General features: G+C 59.1%; 5 protein-coding genes across 5 annotated transcripts; 2 read left to right on the top strand and 3 right to left on the bottom strand.

Moving 5' to 3' along the window:
• The first annotated feature begins 508 nt into the window (after positions 1–508).
• Positions 509–4,702, top strand: GGTG_03989 (purine-cytosine permease FCY21). Its single transcript, XM_009221777.1, has 3 exons — positions 509–2,991; positions 3,103–3,319; positions 3,420–4,702. Exons 1-3 carry the CDS (start codon positions 2,725–2,727, stop codon positions 4,520–4,522), a joined length of 1,587 nt encoding a protein of 528 aa, XP_009220041.1. The 5' UTR covers positions 509–2,724; the 3' UTR covers positions 4,523–4,702.
• Positions 4,610–7,590, bottom strand: GGTG_03988 (peroxisomal membrane protein PAS20). Its single transcript, XM_009221776.1, has 3 exons — positions 7,179–7,590; positions 6,567–7,076; positions 4,610–6,497 (listed from the first exon to the last, which is right to left on the bottom strand). Exons 1-3 carry the CDS (start codon positions 7,231–7,233, stop codon positions 5,704–5,706), a joined length of 1,359 nt encoding a protein of 452 aa, XP_009220040.1. The 5' UTR covers positions 7,234–7,590; the 3' UTR covers positions 4,610–5,703.
• A 270-nt stretch (positions 7,591–7,860) lies between these two features.
• Positions 7,861–12,338, bottom strand: GGTG_03987 (DNA-repair protein rad13). Its single transcript, XM_009221775.1, has one exon. It carries the CDS (start codon positions 12,083–12,085, stop codon positions 8,222–8,224), a length of 3,864 nt encoding a protein of 1,287 aa, XP_009220039.1. The 5' UTR covers positions 12,086–12,338; the 3' UTR covers positions 7,861–8,221.
• Positions 12,339–12,496: 158 nt separating this feature from the next.
• On the top strand, positions 12,497–13,507 carry GGTG_03986 (hypothetical protein). The gene is made up of 2 exons (XM_009221774.1): positions 12,497–12,692; positions 12,798–13,507. Exons 1-2 carry the CDS (start codon positions 12,573–12,575, stop codon positions 13,056–13,058), a joined length of 381 nt encoding a protein of 126 aa, XP_009220038.1. The 5' UTR covers positions 12,497–12,572; the 3' UTR covers positions 13,059–13,507.
• GGTG_03985 (sphingolipid long chain base-responsive protein LSP1) lies at positions 13,261–15,726 on the bottom strand. The gene is made up of 5 exons (XM_009221773.1): positions 15,114–15,726; positions 14,936–14,996; positions 14,721–14,854; positions 14,464–14,647; positions 13,261–14,370 (listed from the first exon to the last, which is right to left on the bottom strand). Exons 1-5 carry the CDS (start codon positions 15,168–15,170, stop codon positions 13,727–13,729), a joined length of 1,080 nt encoding a protein of 359 aa, XP_009220037.1. The 5' UTR covers positions 15,171–15,726; the 3' UTR covers positions 13,261–13,726.
• Between the last annotated feature and the right edge of the window lie 862 nt (positions 15,727–16,588).

Here is a 16,588-nt window from a genome sequence, read left to right as displayed (position 1 = left end):
CTTGGGTGGTGGGGGTACGGGCAGATGCGAAGCTAGCACCAACAACGGCCTGGCGGTGGTCTGGGGCCGGGACACAAACTGTGTGTTTTGTGTGTGCGTATGTATGTGTGTGTGTCTGTGGTGCTCTCGGAACATGGCCCGGAGCAACGCGCCAACGTGTCGCTGCAGTGACCCTAGGCCGTTGCGTGAGTTTTATGACACGAGGGGCAGCAGGGTGCACACTGTTCCGCACCAACAGCAGCACAGGAGGCTAAGCAGAGTCGGGACTGGGATGTGCAGGCAGTCAGCCTTCCTCGACGAATCACGACTGCAGCGCCCGTCAGCCGTCTTTTCCCCCGACTATGCTCTCTGCTTCTCCAAAAGCCAAAAGCCAGTCATGACGGAGTGGCCGCGCCTCGTATTCAGTGCTCGGGCCAGTTCGAGCCAGACGGCATGGAGACTCGGGCGGATGAGATGGCAGTGCAGGGGGCTGCCGGCCTCTGTACGACTCGTCCCATCGAGACACAGTCTTGGACATACGAGTGAAAATCTCAAATGCGTCTCTGCATCTCTCGACGCGGGCTCCAACAAAAACCCTCATTGCGCGAGGGAGCCTCCCAGAAAATGGAAGCCGCAGGTCAACCATCTTACGCGAAAGTGGGTGAAAGGCTTGGGGCTAGGAAGCTGGAAAGAGGCCCAGGCTGCTGGGTGCCGACTTCCATGAGGTGGCAGGGAGCTGACTGCTCAACCAAAAACGGGAAGGTGCAGGGGGGAAATAACCAGGTGCTGGGTTTGTCACGCACTTTTGGCTTTTCAGCCTTGCTCAACCTAAGATCCGAGGGCTGAAAAAGGGGGAAAAAAGCAGCCGCAATCTCAGCTTTCTTTTCTTCCTTTCCTCCCTTCTTCCTCGGCGGCACAGCTGCTGACCCATTGCCCCTTTGGACTTTTTGCATTTCGGATTCGCGTTGCCGCTTTGGGAGCGAGCGATTGCCCCTGCGACTGCGGAGAAGCGAGATGGCGGGCCCCAGCTGTCACATTCCTGCCAGACAGAAAAGATGGAAGCCGCAGAGTACGAACGCCGAAGCAGGGGGTTGGTGCTCGATCCAGGTCGACCCCATCTCGTTTCAAATACACGCCCATCACCAACGGCCCAACATTGTGATGGCCCTGCGAGCTGGGACGGTGATGGACGAAATCCACACCCGACGCGACCTCCCGTGGATTGATCAGCCTCCAATCAAGGGCTAGGTCCCTGGGTCCCTGGGTCCAGGAATGGAGGCCGCTGTGCAAGCAGTCCTCTTGGCCTGTTGGGCGCCGAGAAGCCCGACGTGCTGTCTTGGCAGTCTCTAGATGTTCGGATTTGCAAACTCCTCTGCGCTTGCGCTGCCGGTATTCCGGTTGATGCCTGTCGTGATTCACCTTGTTTTCTTTTTTTTCCTCGTTGCCCGCGGCTCGTTCGGCATCAGAGTTTGCATGCATGGAGGGTCATGGACAGGAGACAAGAGGAGTGCGCAGTCACATGACTTGTCATATTGTCACCTACCTTGCGCACTTCCGAGCCAGAAAGCTTCGAGAAGCCGGCCCAGATTCTGATTCCTTTCCTGCTCCCTATCCCATTCCCTACACTAGGTAGTAGGTATTCCCCTCCCCACTCTCTTCCTCTTTTCTTTCCCCTGAAGGAGTGCAGACTTTTTATCTGGGGAACGTGCTACCTCGAGGGTGTCCGTGCTGTTGCACTGTCTGATTCTCTTGTCTCGATTTCGTCCCACTTATCTCAGGCCACTGTTCTGAATCCTGTCGTGCCTGTTTCTGTTTCTCTCGCTTTCGCCTCTCACTCTATTCGTGAAACACAGTCTTTATCAGAATCGAAAGACTCGCAGCTCCTTGTCTCCTCCTTTACGCCCTTGACGCTACCGTCCGCGGCCGTCGGAGTGGAGAGCCGACCAATGCTCAAAACCTTGCCTGCCGCCTCGCATCGAGAGTCTGGGGCTTCCACTCGCACCGCATGGCAGCCATGACGCCTCCCCGCATCCAGCCCCAGACACCGCCGCTGATAGATAGTGATAAGGCCATCTCACTAATACTGACATGAGTGGACCGTCGCATTACCCACCGGGGAGCTGCAGATAAGGCGCCGCGGCCGAGCACACGACCGCCTTACTCCTTTATCTGCGGGCCTTGCCCCGATGGAACGCCGTCGTAGGCATTGAGGCAGAGACGAACGCCTCCTATCTGCCGGTGGAGGCACGGTGGAAGTACGCCAGTCAGAGACGGCGGGGACTCTCCCAGCTTTGAGTACTGGCGAGTCCATCGGATCGGTCCCCTCCACATCCCACACCGGGCCCTATCGCGCATGCGGAGATGCAGGTTGATACACATTGGGGCTGCAGGGCGTCTGCAGTGGGCGTCTCATTTCATCTTATGCCTGCCTGTCTGCCACTGCTGCTGCTGCTGCTGCTGCTACTCCTGTCACTCCCATCAAAAGCGGCTATCCGGGCCTCTTCATCCCATTCGCCGGTGAACCTCCAGCCCGCCGCCGCATCACCGAGCAGTGACTTTCCTCCCCTACCGTAATCTTCGCCTCTTACTATTTCCTCCAAACCTACCTGTATGAGGCCAGGCTATCTATATATAGATCCCAGTAAACACTCAGGGACACCACACAAAGCCATCAAGGTCGACGGTATATAGCCTGTACCAGGCCGGGGATAACAAAAAAAAGCTACCACCGCCCTGCCTACCCCCATGGCCGCGACGGACCGCGCCGACCGCCATGGCGCCCCCGGGGAGAAGACATTGACCACGGGAACCGGCGCTAGCAGGGGATCGGACTCGGAGCTCGGCTACGTGGGGCCCGAGAACGCGGTGCACGGCGCCGAGCTGGCCGCCGGCCAAAGCTGGTACGCCCGGGCCCAGCGCTACGTCGGCCGCTTCGGCGTCGAGCAGCGCGGCGTCGAGCGCGTGCCCACTGACGAGCGCTCCGACTCGGACATGAGCCACATCGGGAGCTTGGTAGATACCCCTATATGCCCTTCCACCCTTCTTGTTCCATTGTGTTCACCCTCGTCTGCCAGCTGTGTTAAAGGAGCTGACAGTTAGTAATACTCTCCCCCCTTTTAAAAGTGGCTGTCGGCGAACATGACCGTCTCGACTTTTGCCATCGGCGTGCTTGCGAGGCCCGTATTCGGCCTCGGCTTCGTCGATGCGGCCCTCACCATAATTCTAATCAATATCCTCGGCATAATGCCCGTGTGCTTCTTTGCAACCTTCGGACCCCGATTCGGCTTGAGGCAGATGATGCTATCGAGGTTCTTCTTTGGCTTCCAGGGCGTGAGGTTCAGTATGTTCTGACAACCCCCTTTGTTCCTTTGTTGGATGCCCATTGTCGAGAAACGAGCCTCCAAACAAAAAGCCAGCTGACTCTCGTATCATGATTCCAGTTGCCATCTTCAACATCCTCGCCTGCCTTGGCTGGTCGTCAGTAAACGTCATCGTGGGCTCGCAGCTCCTTCACGCCGTCAACCCCGACTTCCCGAGCTGGGCGGGCATCCTGACCATCGCGCTCTGCACCCTCGTCATTACCACCTTCGGGTACCGCATCGTGCACGTGTACGAGAAGTTCTCCTGGATCCCCGTCTTCGCCATCCTCCTCATCGTCGCCGGCCTCTTCGGCCGCAGCGGCAGCTTCGACGGCCAGCTGGCCGCCCTGGCCGACACGCCCGCCGACCACGCCGGCGCCGTGCTGGGCTTCGCCGCCTCCGTCTTCGGCTTCGCCACGGGCTGGGCCTCGCTCGCCGCCGACTACACCGTCTACCAGCCGGCTGACCGGTCGCGGCCCGTCGTCTTCGCCTGGACGTTTGTCGGCCTCATCATCCCGCTGTGCTTCAACGAGCTCCTCGGCGCCGCCGTCATGACGGCCTCGGCGACCGACCCCGCCCTCGCCGACGCCTACCAGCACGCCCACGTCGGCGGCGTCCTGGCCCACGTCCTCGTGCCGCCCCTCGGCCGCTTCGGCCAGTTCTGCATGGTGGTGCTCGCGCTCTCCATCGTGGCCAACAACTGCCCAAACATCTACTCCGTCTCGCTGACCCTGCAGGTCACGGCGCCGCGCTCCCAGCGCGTCCCGCGCTTCGTCTGGGCCGTCGTCGCCACGTGCGCCTACGTGGCCATCTCCATACCCGGCTACGACAACTTCGAGGCCTGGCTCGAGAACTTCATGGTCATCATCGGCTACTGGCTCGCCGTCTACGAGGGGGTGGCCCTGACGGAGCACTTTGTCTTCCGCCGCGGCTTCGCCGGCTACGACCCGGAGGACTACACGGAGCCCGACCGCCTGCCGCCGGGCTGCGCCGGGCTCGCAGCCTTTGCGTGCGGCGTCCTCGGCGCCGCCGTCGGCATGAACCAGGTCTGGTTCACGGGCCCTGTCGGGAGGCTGGCCGGCGGGGCCGGCGGCGGCGACGTCGGCTTCGAGCTGGCCTTTTCCTTCTCGAGCCTGTCCTACGTGTTCCTGCGGGCCATCGAGAAGAGGCGGTTCGGGAGGTAGCCGCGTGGCGCGTGGGTGTCCAGACTGGTTTAAATAGCACGCCATTATACTCTGACGGGACCCCATTCCAACTTGGTTGAAGATGTACATGACTGGGTTTAACTTGGCGAGGCACTCGCCGCGAGTAGAGTGGTAATTATATGATCACAATATCTGAACAAGTGAAATGAGAGTCTCCCTGCTACAATCAGGACTTGCATTATCCGAATGTAACCTACAAGTCGACTTCTTTTTTCCTTCTTTCCCCTTAGCCTGTAGCTTCTTGGCTATTTCTTGTTTCCCGCCGTTTCATCCTTATGCACGCAATGTGAGCTACCAATCGAGAGACAGAGGCAAAAACCAAGAGAGGAAAAAAAAATAGTCAATAAAATTCGCTTATGATAAACATGATACCAATACAGAGGGTCCTTTTTCCAACCCAGCATAACTCCTCCCCGTCTAGGTTGTGTGTGCACGCTTCGTCGGTATCCTACCGAGGCCAGCCGGCGAGGCTGGATCGCTGGACACCGCTTGAAAAGAGTACTACGGATTAATAAGAAGATAAAGAAGAAATAACAAGACTGGAAAGGAAACACAGAATAGCGAATGACCTGCGAGTACCCCAGGCCCGGGGCGTCGTTTCAGAGCCCCGACTTCTTGATGGCCGGCAGAGACATGTGGATTTTGAAAGCCTCCCCCCGAGTGGTCGGCTGCGCCTGCTGAGAGGTTCGGAAAAACTGCTCGCAGGCGTAGCATTTGCATATGCCTTGGGCTCCAGGCTCGCTATGAGCGGGTCCCTGATCCTCCCATGCGCGAAATCGGCTGCTGAAGTCGTCGAGGTCAAGGGCGCGTTGCTTAGACCGAACTATCTGACGCCGGGCCCTGCGTCTAGTGCCAAAGAATGCGTCGTGAGCATCTGGGTGGCCAAAGCGACGGTCGTCTTCAACCCCAACTTCGGGCACGGAGCTGTCGTGAATCTGGGACAGAGGCGGCTGCACGGATATATCATGGTGCTGTGGCCAAACCGTAGTACCCGCCGAACGAGGAAGTTCAAGAATGGGCCTGGCCAGGGTGTTCGGAGCATCGACCGCGAACTGATCTTCCAAGTTGAACCGAGGCTTGATCGTGGATACAGGTTCCCCGGCCGGCGCGTCGGCAACATTGGAGCCGGGTGGGAGCGTCGCGGACACAAGTCCAGGCTTCTAACTATAAAATTGTGACTTTTGGAAGCTCTCGGGACTGATGTCGCCCATCTTGGACAGGGGAATCGGTGGTGCCTGCTTCTGGACCGCCATGTTCGTGGGTGCGCTGACGTTGCTGGTCATGGAGCTAGTCCTAGTACTCTCACCGCCAACGGTGGCAGCACTGTCCTTGATGGCGGCACGAGCGGCTGTGTTATTAACCTGGCGCTGCATAACCTCGAGGAAGTTGGCCGGGAGGTATCCAATGCGTCCGTCCCTAGAACGGCACCGCCACCATTCGGAAGGGTTTCCGTTCGGGTCGGTGCGGCCCAAGACTGCGACAAAATCGCCCTTCTTCACGGCGATATCGACACCAGCCGTGAGGGCGCCGCCTTGTTGGGCCAGCGCTGTCGGGTCGAAGTCGTAGAGAACACGGCAAAACTCGAGCTGGGTGGGATCCACTGCCAGTTGCTGGCTCTGCACCTCGAGGCGGCGGCGCTCCTCCTCCTGTGAGGCAGCCATAGACCTGATAGCCTTGCTCATGAGGAAAGGAAGACCAAAGGCGGCGAGGACGAAGAAGAAGAGCGGCTTGCGGCTGGGGCGGAGCCTGCCGTCCGCACCAAGGTTGGCGGCGCCGCTACGGCCCTCGAATCGTGCAAAGGCGGCTGGTGTGAGAGCCTTGACGTCGGCGGGCAGCGGCCTGCCAGTGAGCCTGGCGATGAGGTTTCTGATCCAGCGCATCAGGGTGAAGATGCCCAGAACGGAGCCGAGAGCGTCACGAAGATTGCCAAACTGCTCGGCGACAGAGACCATGGCTATAGGTGTGATGAGGGTCAGCAAGAGAACTAGCGAGGCACAGAACCAGGGTTTGGAACAGCACTGACCGAAAAAGCTGGAGTGTGTGGCCATGTAGGTGCTCTCGAGCATCTGGGCGAACCCGCCAAAGGCGCCCACGATCCCCTCGAGCATCTGGAAGGTTTGCTGGGTGCTCATGCCGAAGCGGTTGGTCAGGCTGTTTGGGTCGTTGGGGTCACCTTGTGCGCCGCCCATGCCACCGCCCATGCCTCCACCGTACATGCCGCCACCATACATGCCACCGCCGTATCCGCCTAGGCCGCCATACATGCCGCCTCCGTAGCCGCCGCCATAGCCGCCGTAGCCTCCCAGCCGAGAATACATTCCTCCGCCGTACGGAGAAGAGTAGCCCGCACCGTACGGGGACGCGCCGTATGGGCTGGCGCCGAGGGGTCTCGAGTACGCGGCGGCGGCCTGATTGACGGTGTTGGCCAGGCTCGTTGGAAATGCAGGCAGAGCAGGCGCGCCGCTGGCCGTGGCCGCGGTTGCCGTCGTGGTTGCGGGTATCGCGGGATTCGGAGAGGTCGCGAGGGACGATACTGTCATAGAGGCACGGTTAGGATCGCGTAGAAAGGAGCGCGGCGTCGGTGCGGCCGGCGCACTTGCGCAAGGGGCGGGCGAGCCCGGGAAAGCGTTCGTACTTGGTGACGCCGCGGTCGCGCCTGCTCTCTCCCACGGTTTAGGTGGCGATGCCATTTCTGCGCTGATGTGTCTGGATATCCGGCGAGCTGGCTACACTCGCTGCCTGTGTCGGTCCGTCGTGCGCCCCTGGAGAAGAAATGTCGGGGATGGGTGGCGAAGGCGGTGGTCGCAGAGTCGAGCTCTCGCCACCACACGAGCGACGCCGGCCTGCCCCTGTCGGACCGTCGTGTCTAAAGAAAGCGGGCGGCGTAACAATAGGAAATGGGCGTTGTACAAACAGCAGGGACTAAAACAAGAATGAAATGTAGCACGGGCGGAGCGGCTGCCGATGGCGCTGGAGGGCGAAGAACCTACTCAACGATGACCGCTTGAGGATTGAAAGGAGCAGCTGGAGCACAGGGCAGTCCAAACTCCAAACCAGACGTGTAGACCCGGGAACCTCTAAGGACCTTGAATGGAACCGGGTGTGGGGAAGACTAGGAATCCAGATTATGTCAGCGGCCCAATTGTGTGGCGGGAAGCCATGTGAATGAGCTCGGTCGGCTTCGGCTCTGGGGAAACCAGCCTCGGCGTTGGCCTATTTGCCCCATGCAGACGCTCCACCAAAAGGTGCGGAGCATCAAATCTACGAGGTCTCGATGCCAATGGCCAAGCATTTCCACATTTCCAGAGACGACCTACCTGCCTCTACCACTGGAGGTTTTGTTACTACTACGGAGTGATTCTCCTTACTTGGCCCAAATACCTTGCACTTCAACACACTCGTGTGTATAACCCAGCAGGTAGATACTCTGGGAAGCGAGGAGAGACTGGTCATTCAAGTGCCGGTGGTTGTTGCTGTCCGAATTAGTCTTCTGTCTCGTCGCCTACAATGATATATAATGAAACAGACACGTGGTGACGGATGCCGGAGCAGTACGGCGATGTGGCATCCGCGCTCGGCCTTGCATCACTGTGCCAATGGGTGGCCCGGAGCTGGAGATGTTTGTTGCTGACATCAACTTGCGCCAGAATACAGCACGGGCAAGTCAACCACCTCGTCCTACGCCCCACCACCCCTTCTACCCCTTTTTCGCCCACGGGTTGCCTTCCGAGTACTCCCTGAATCGACAAACTCGCCGTCGTCGCCGCCGCCATCATCGCTGAAATCTCCAGCTGCAGCCTCTCCGTCCATCCCCTCCAAGTCGTCACGAGTGGGCACTGCAGACGCGCGAGCCTTCCTTTTCTGACCGCTCTTCCCCTTCGTTGTTCTTCCACTCCTCTCTACGGCATCCACTCCCCCCTCCCCCTCCCGGCTGCCGTCCTCGGACGCTGCGGCACGCTCCGAGCTGTTGTCGCTGGCACCGGCCTGGGCTTTCAACCTAGACACCGCGACAGCCATCCGCTTGCTGCCCCTTGCTGCTTGTCTCCGCGGGGCGAACGCTTCTCTCCCTCGGTCCCCCGCGGACTCTCCCCCGACCGCAGTCATGGGCCCAGGCGCCACCGCCCGCGCACCCGCGCCGACGGTGCCCGAGAAGTAGCGCGTGATATTGCTCTGCGTGCCCTCGGCCTCGCGCTTGTTCATGTCGCGGATGACGGGCACCAGAATCTCGTCGGTGCGCTCCTCGCCCCAGCCCACCGTCGACATCAAGAACGTCCGCAGGCCGCGTAGGTCTGGCGCTCCCCATTGGAACGGTTGTGGGTCGCTGTCCACCTCGGGCTGCATGTAGGCCTCAGGCACAGCCGGGCTCGGGAACCCAGGCGGGAGGAAGAGTCGCTTGCCCTGCGACTTGCGGAACTTGCGCCGGAACGTGGAGCGCTCGGGCTCTGCGTCTCGGGGGTTCAGGTGCGTCACTGACTGTACGTCGTGCCACCACTCGGCAAACTGCTTGAGCCCGTCCTCGCCGGGGAACTCGGACAGGATCTCGACCGCGGTCACCGGCCCGATACCTGGGAGTCCCTCGGTGTAGTCGGACCCCAGCAGTTGAGCGAGTGCTATGAGCTGGGGGCGACCGAGCGACAAATCGCCCTCCAGGTCCGATGAAAGGTAGCACTCGACAAACTTGTTGCCGTTGAACATGTTCTTGTACACGCGTGTACCTCCAAAGAGGAACGTGTCCGAATCATCCGTCACGATGCCGTCGACGAGGCCTAGCTGCACGAGCTCCGCACACTGCGCCTCTGCCTCCATGGGCGCGGTTATGTAAGGTATGCCGAACAGCCGGAGCAGCTGCTGGCACTCTGCCACCATGACCTGCGACACCTCATCCGCGTCTCGCAGGTCGCGCTTCTGCTGCGCCCTGAGCTGCCGAAGCTCCTGCTCATACAACAGAGGGTCTCTGACCTCATGCTGGGCCGTCGATCCTGAGGGTACGTTGTTGTTGAGCGTGCTCGCAAAACGGGCATGGGCCTCGGCCTCCTCGGCCATCTGAATGAGCAGCTCCCCATCATCCGAGTCGCTGAATTCGTCCAAGTCCCCACCGGCAGCAAAGTTATCGCCGGCCGGGGCGACATCCTGATTGTCACGTTCTATGCCATCCTCTAGGTCTGGAATGGGCACATCCTCAAATGCTGCGTCGTCCTCCTGGCCCTGATCTTCTGGCTCTAGAGCAGCTAAAGGCTCAGCCACGATTGTACGCGCTTCGGCGATATTGACGTCCTCAAATGACACATCGGGCGAGGATGGGGGAGAAGACGTGGCTGGCACGGTGGTGGCTGGCTCGGCGGCGGGGGCCGTTTCCGGTCCTGGCTCTTCTCCCGACCCGAGCTTGGATTGTACTTCAGCCAGGGTTTCCCCTAGTACATCGGGTCGCCCTAGCGGCGTGGCCTTGGTAGTCTGCTGGGAAGCCGAGGTTGGCTGAGGAGGGGGTGCCTCAATGATCTCAACCTCATCATCTTCGTCCTCCGAAGAGGACTCGATCACGACCAGTTTGTTTCTCTGCTCGCGCTGGAAGCGTAGGCGTTCCTCTAATGCATGCTGGCGGTCCTGTGCGTTCATTTCCGCATGCGCTTCCACCTGGTTCCGCACCGAATCTCTGATGTCGCCTTGATCATCCTGAAGCCACGGAGGAAGTGGGAGAGGGCGTTCCGGCTCGGCCGCCGTCTCGAATCCTCCTGCAAAATCGTCCTCGTCTTCGGGTTCGTGCGCTGCCGATTCCTCGCCGGCTGGCTCGGTTGTCAAGGAAATGCCACCACGAGTCACCACTGGTGATGGTTTGGCGGAGGAAGCAGCCCTCCAGTCTAGTTTTTCAAATGGCAACGGCCCGCTAAACGGGTTCTTCAAACTTGTAGACGTGACGGGCTTTTCGCTTTCGGCAGTTTCAGTGGTAGCCACTTGCTGCCTCCTCTTGCGTCTTGCCGAAGCAAGAGCGGCCTGCAAGTCTTCATCGCTGTCACTATCGTTCCCAGCAGCAGCAGCAGCAGCAACGCGCGGTCGTGGCACTAGGCGACTGGACCTATTGTTGACGAGGCGGGCGATAGCCTTGCCGCTGAATCCCGGGATTGGTTTGGGCGCCTCCGCGGCCTTCTGCTCCCACTCTGGTCGCTGTTCGGCTTCGGTCGTTTCCACTCCTTCTTGAGACATGTCAGTTGCCTGCTGTACTTGATCATGCCCATGCTGTGTTTTGAGCGATAGGGCTATTGCCCGGCTAATGTCTTCATCTTCGTCTGCTTCCAGGCCGAGGTTCTCTTGTGTTTGTTCCTCGAAGAGATCATCCATGTCGTTTTCCTGTGCCACGAACATAGACTCATCTTCGTGGCCGGCAGCGAGCTTCCCAGTAGGCAATCTATTTAGCCCCTCAATGGGCACGTCTTCAAAGTCGTCCTCGTCCTCCCATTCCTCGTCTTCGTCGTCGAGGTTGGCAGCGAAGCGAGAGGGGGCGTCAACGTCTATAGGATTGCTCGCTACGCCCTCGTTTTGGCGCGAGACGACGCCGAGTGCCCAGCCGCCTTCGGCGCCATCGTTCTTGACGAGAATGTACTCGCGATCCTTCTCACTGTTGATGCGCCCGCCCACCGTCAGGTCCGCACTCTCGCCCATGCCCAGCTCGACCATGAGGCGTTGAGTCAGGCGGTTGCGCTCCTGAACGCGCTCGATCTGGAACCGCGAGAAGGCGCGGCGGTCCGGGAACATGCGGTCGAGCTGCTCCTTGCTGAGCCCCATGCGCAGGCGACTGCGGATGCGGGCCGCGTTCAGGATGTTGAAGCGATCGGCCGGCGGCAGGCTCTTGAAGAAGTCGCCGTCAAAGTCGATCTTGCTAAAGTCGTACAGGTTGACATCCTCGCCACGGTGGAACTGGCGCGCGTAGTTCTCGAGCTCGTCGATGCTCATGACGCGCGGATCATTGGGCACTCCCATCTCGTGCATGCTCTTGTCCAGCTCTGGCAGGTGGTACGCGTCCTGCTTGTGGAACTTTCGGCTCTTTTGCCGCTCCGCCTGGCTCAGAAACTGCTCGTCGGCGTAGACCAGGTTCTCCGCTGCCGGCATCACCTCACCCTCGGCAACGCCGTCCTCAGCTTCGGCGGGTGCGGCAATGGCGGCAGTCTTGCGCCTGTGCCGGTCGGCCTCGCCCTCTGCAAGTCGCTGCATCTGCACGGCCAGCAGCTTGTTCGCGGTGCGGGTAGCATCCTCGCGACGACCCTCGCGGCGACGGCGGCGGCTCTGTAGGGTAGCGCGCTTGAGGATGGGGGCCCCGCCGTCGAAGACAAAGACTGGCTGGATGCCAAACCAGAGCAGCTTGCAGATGCGACGGAAGAATCCGACGACGTGGGAGCTACGCAGCGCGTTGCCCTCCTTGTCGCGAACAGCCTTGAGAAACTGGTAGATCCAGATGGAAGCATCCACAGCGAGGCGCTTGCGGTTCAGCGTCGCCAGGTTCGTCGGGCGGGCGCATGGTTGCAAAACCTGCCAAAGCCCGTTGACTCCCATGGCGGGTGTTTCCTGGCTGCTTTGGGCAGCGCCCTAGGGCCGACAAGATGATGCGGAAGGTTGTGAGAAGTAGACACACCCAAGCTGAGACACGTTCCTGTGGCTTTCACGGAATCTTATGCTGGACTCCCAGAGGCATCATTGTTGGACCTGGATCCTGGCCCCATACCAGTGAGAGACCGAATGCTGTGTTGGTTGTATGAGAGCAGTCAATATCGGTCGTCATCGAGCAGCTGCTCCAGGCATCCAAGGCGTGCCCCTGCATGGAGGTCCGACGGCGGCTCGGGGCTAAGCCTAGCTCTCCGAGGGGCGCACCAGCTTGACCCAGGGCCCTGGAATTCTCCACATCAGCGGGCCTATCCACTGGTGGCGCTCCACTGGAAACCAGAGGCACGATTGCCCCTCGGGCCGGAATTTGATTGCATCATCGTCCTCATCGCCGTCCCTGCCCCCCCAACACGTCGCGCTCTAAACGCACGACAGGCCTATGCCGATGATGGACGAGGAAGCATCGGCCGCATATCTGGCCTCGCTCCTAAACAAAAACCTGCGCATCACCACAACCGACACGCGCATGTTCTGGGGCCAGTTCAAGTGCACGGATCCGGTTTGTCTTGAGCTTCTTGTTACCCCTCCCTCCCTCCCCTCTGATTTTCTTTGTTATTTCCCTTGGTCGCACCGTTGACAATATCAAATACAACAAACGCAAAAGGACTGCAACGTCGTGCTCGCGCATGCCTACGAGTACCGCCACCCAACCGCCGAGCAGGTCGCCGAGGAGGCACGTCGTGCAGCCGCCGCGCAGCGTCCCGCCTTCAACCTCGACATGAACTCGCGCTTTCTCGGTCTCATCGTCGTTCCTGGCGAACACATCGTCAAGATAGAGGTCGAGGAGTTTGCTAGCCAGATGCGTGGCACTGAGCCTGCTACTTCTGCTGCCCTCAACTCAGAGGCGCCCATTGGATTCTTGTGATAAACGCGATACGGAATTTACACTCCTCGCCAGATTTCCTGAGTGTCCTAGGGTGGCAAAGTGGGGCAAACGAGGATATTGGACTCAACCGAGCTATTCCTGATTCCTGCGTAATCTTGAGGCCTGATGGGCATGGCCTCGGAATGAAGCGTCCAAGCGGATTGCGTTAGGATAACCATTTCCTTCTCGGCACGTTTTACGGTGCAGGCTATGCGATAATGTGATTTCCATGCCACTTTGGCTTATACCCAAAAACGGGATTAGATGAATTATAGACTTTAGCCTTCTTGATCAGTGACCGAGGTGTTAGGTGGTAACGATACGTGGACTCGGATATCAGAGAACCATCGATTGGGTAAAGAGAAATAGGAAACGGAGAATGACATTCATGCTACAGAAACAAGCACCGACACAGGAAGTAGCAAAATACCAACATAACATTGATCCAACTCCCTGAGCTCCAATGTCGAACCTGATCACCTGGTAGCTCGCGCGGCTGAGCTGAAGTCAACAAGCCCAAAGCGCACTAGGCTCGAGCACTCTGCACCAGAGTTTGGGGTATTACTCATTAAGGGGTAGGGAACCGAGCCCTGTCTCTCGACTCGATTGCCCTGTAATTCGAACAAGGCCATGTCATTACGACCATTAGGGGTCCAGTCCAGGCGATATCAGGCGTTTATGACCTCCTGTGACCGGCCACGGCGCTCACCGTTCATGCCCGGCTCGTTGTCTAGGATAGAGTCCCTTTCACGATCCCGCAGCTCATCTTCCTCGTCGTCCTCGTCGTCCTCCATCTCGCCATGCCCTGACGAGATCCACGAGCTGCGGTCGTTGAGGGGCGCATCTTGGCCAGATAGGTCATGGCCTCCGTCGGCGCGGGCCTTGATATGGTTCCTCCGACGCTGCGATAGCGTGCGGGCGCGGGTTGATAGCTTGGAGGACACAGCGGCGTTTTGCGTCACCCAGCTAGTGAGAGAATCCTCGCAGTCCTGGATGATGGCACGGCTGGCCTCATAGCCGTCGTAGGCCTGACGCGTCTCTCCAGGGGTAACGGGGGTGTCGTCGATCAACTCCAGGAGGTGCTTGCCGTAACCGGCGATGATGGCGACTTTCTCAGCGTGTTCCCGCAGGGCGTCAAACTGGTAGGTATAGGCGGCCTTGATCTTTTCGCGCGTGATGTTGGACAGTTGAGCCTCGGCGACAAGAGATTCGGCCTCGGCGCGTACCAGCTCCTGCTCCAAAACGACTATCTTGGGCGAGTTCGGCTCCTTGTATTTAAGCTGCGCGATTGTGTCCGTGATTTTTTGCTTCCCTGTCGGTTTCGGCGTGGTTAGCGGCTTTGCGCCCCGTTCCATAGTCTGTATCCGCGGGACCTTTTTGGCCCGCAGGTGGCCCGTAAACTTACTGTCTCGGCTCGGCTGAACCGAAGCCTCAATATTCCTGATGCTCTTCATGGTCAGGCGGTATTGGTCATAGCGGTCGACGTATTGGTCCTCCAGCTCGCCGATCTCGTAAAGAAGCACGCCAAGTTTGTCCGTCACATCCGAGACATCCTCGTCGCCGTGCTCGCCCCAGAGGGATAGTTGTTGCTGGAGTGGGGTGGCCAAGGGCACACGTTAGCTTCCGGGTCGGCTTGGTTGAGTGGTCAAAATCGGAACGTACAGCGACCTCCATGCGCTCCTTGGCGACACACTCTAGACTGCGCATGACGTTCTTTTCCATCTTGACCAGCTGCGACAGCTTCTTGGCCAAGTCGGGCCCAAAGGCACCGGCGGCATTCCTTCGAAGCGCATGTCCTAGAGAGCGCGAGGTCTGGTTAGTTCGCTACCACAGCGGAAAGAATTGGCGTTTGCGCAAGCTGGCGGCTGGTGGCTCACCAAAGGGTCCTCGCCCGAACAGGCGGCCAGACTTGGTACTAGAAGGCGGCGGCGGAGGGTTCTAGTGATTGCGACATTCGTCTTGGTCAGCATCTTTACTCTAGTCGTGTCACACGCGCTTCTTGGACTTTCCATCGGCCGGCTGCGAGAAGCCCTAGGGATATGAATCGTAACCCACCTGGAGCTGCGAGGCGGTCGGCGCCCTCGAATGGCGCATAGAGTATGTGCGATGCATCGTGACGAAGGTCGAGTTCTGTGGATTCCTTTTGCCGCGTAAAGGGCTGTCGATTAAAAGCGCCCGTTGCGCGCCTCGTCAATGGCGAGTGAGACGATGGGAAGTAGCAAAGGAAAGTGCCGATGCTGAGGGAGCTGCGCCGCCTTGTGTGGGTCTCGCTTTGCTGGGTTGCGACGCTGGGCGAGCTTGTGCCTGACGACGTCACCAAGTGAGACAGAGCGCCGGAAGGGGAAAGGCCCTTATTTGGTGGTGGAAAATCAGGCGACAAACAACTCCGGCAAGGATATGTAGTTTTCTGGACGCAGGCGCGGACACGATAAAGTATAGAGCCGAAACTGAAGGATAAAGCAACTGAATAGGATATAGAGTGCGGGTTTCCGAAAAGAAGTGCTGCCAGCCCGTCTGGGCAAAGAAGCAGGGGCGAAATGCAAGGCGGGGTTGTGCGAGCCTGTGTTTTCGTTTTCGCCGTCCCGTTCTTTCGAGGCAATAGAGGATGCGATTCCAAAAATACGGGTGGGTGTCTACAAGGATATATGTAGGAGCACAGGAGCACACATGATGGAGGCGGTGGTGGGTGTCGGGTTGTTCCTTTCAGGAATTGATCTGACGACACACGTCCAAAAGGTCTGGGCCAGACCAAAGAGCCGTATTAGGCTCTTCGCCGACGTCATCTCATCGCCTAGGGAGAGACATTGGGGAGGATAACGCGTGAGCGCCTGTTGCCGCCACCGTGACCCGCTCCCAACGCTAGTTGCAGTGGGCTGTGTAGCGCTCCAGGGGTCTCCTCGGCTGCTACATACATGCGCTTACCTATCAATTGATTTCGTATGGGTTTTGATGCCTGGCGCCTGTCAGCGCCCACATTCCTGTCCGGCAGCTTCCGCCCTGCAGGGTCACAGGCTTCACTTCGACAGCTCTTCGTCCGGTGCCCCGCGTCTACATACATACATACATGGTGGAACACCATGTTAGATGCACAGACACACAGATGCCATTCCGGGCTCCGCTAGCCCGAGCTCGCGCAATGCTAACCAAGCCAGCCTGGTGGCTGGTTGGGTTGGGGCCGGAACTGGGGCATCGTCATGTCACGGTGTTACGGTATTGCGCTCCCTTGGGCTACCTTGACGAACTCCATGGAAGCTGATGCAAATTCCGAATCGCAGACAAAAAGACGAGCATTTCCGATGTGAGAACACAAGGACAAAAAAGGGCTCCCCAACTGTAAAAAAAAACGAAAAAAGAACCCAACAGAACTGGTTGGTATTACACAACGCCATCGTCCATTTGAGCATTGTTTCACCAACGACGGAACCTCCTGTGTACGGGCACGCACGCAGGCCCAAATGTGATGCGGCATGCCGACCAACCAACCACGCATTCATCCAAAACAGCCGAACGTTCCTGCCTCGTCCAACGCA

The sequence above is a fragment of the Gaeumannomyces tritici genome (genome assembly GCF_000145635.1).
Source record: "Gaeumannomyces tritici R3-111a-1 unplaced genomic scaffold supercont2.2, whole genome shotgun sequence".
NCBI classification, from domain to species: Eukaryota; Fungi; Ascomycota; class Sordariomycetes; order Magnaporthales; family Magnaporthaceae; genus Gaeumannomyces; species Gaeumannomyces tritici.
The sequence above is the reverse complement of the archived record's forward strand: the minus strand, read 5'-3'. Positions and strand labels throughout refer to the sequence as shown.

Excerpts from the sequence above, each read along its gene's own strand:
- GGTG_03986 (XM_009221774.1), top strand. The coding sequence starts at position 12,573 with ATGCCGATGATGGACGAGGAAGCATCGGCCGCATATCTGGCCTCGCTC. Across the intron at positions 12,693-12,797 it reads AGTTCAAGTGCACGGATCCG|GACTGCAACGTCGTGCTCGC; the intron begins GTTTGTCTTGAG and ends CAAACGCAAAAG.
- GGTG_03985 (XM_009221773.1), bottom strand. The coding sequence starts at position 15,170 with ATGCATCGCACATACTCTATGCGCCATTCGAGGGCGCCGACCGCCTCG. Across the intron at positions 14,855-14,935 it reads GTTCGGGCGAGGACCCTTTG|GACATGCGCTTCGAAGGAAT; the intron begins GTGAGCCACCAG and ends CGCGCTCTCTAG. Across the intron at positions 14,371-14,463 it reads GGTTCAGCCGAGCCGAGACA|GGAAGCAAAAAATCACGGAC; the intron begins GTAAGTTTACGG and ends CGAAACCGACAG.
- GGTG_03988 (XM_009221776.1), bottom strand. The coding sequence starts at position 7,233 with ATGGCATCGCCACCTAAACCGTGGGAGAGAGCAGGCGCGACCGCGGCG. Across the intron at positions 7,077-7,178 it reads CGCGACCGCGGCGTCACCAA|TATCGTCCCTCGCGACCTCT; the intron begins GTACGAACGCTT and ends CCTCTATGACAG. Across the intron at positions 6,498-6,566 it reads CACACACTCCAGCTTTTTCG|CCATGGTCTCTGTCGCCGAG; the intron begins GTCAGTGCTGTT and ends TCACACCTATAG.
- GGTG_03987 (XM_009221775.1), bottom strand. The coding sequence starts at position 12,085 with ATGGGAGTCAACGGGCTTTGGCAGGTTTTGCAACCATGCGCCCGCCCG.
- GGTG_03989 (XM_009221777.1), top strand. The coding sequence starts at position 2,725 with ATGGCCGCGACGGACCGCGCCGACCGCCATGGCGCCCCCGGGGAGAAG. Across the intron at positions 2,992-3,102 it reads TGAGCCACATCGGGAGCTTG|TGGCTGTCGGCGAACATGAC; the intron begins GTAGATACCCCT and ends CCCTTTTAAAAG. Across the intron at positions 3,320-3,419 it reads CTTCCAGGGCGTGAGGTTCA|TTGCCATCTTCAACATCCTC; the intron begins GTATGTTCTGAC and ends TCATGATTCCAG.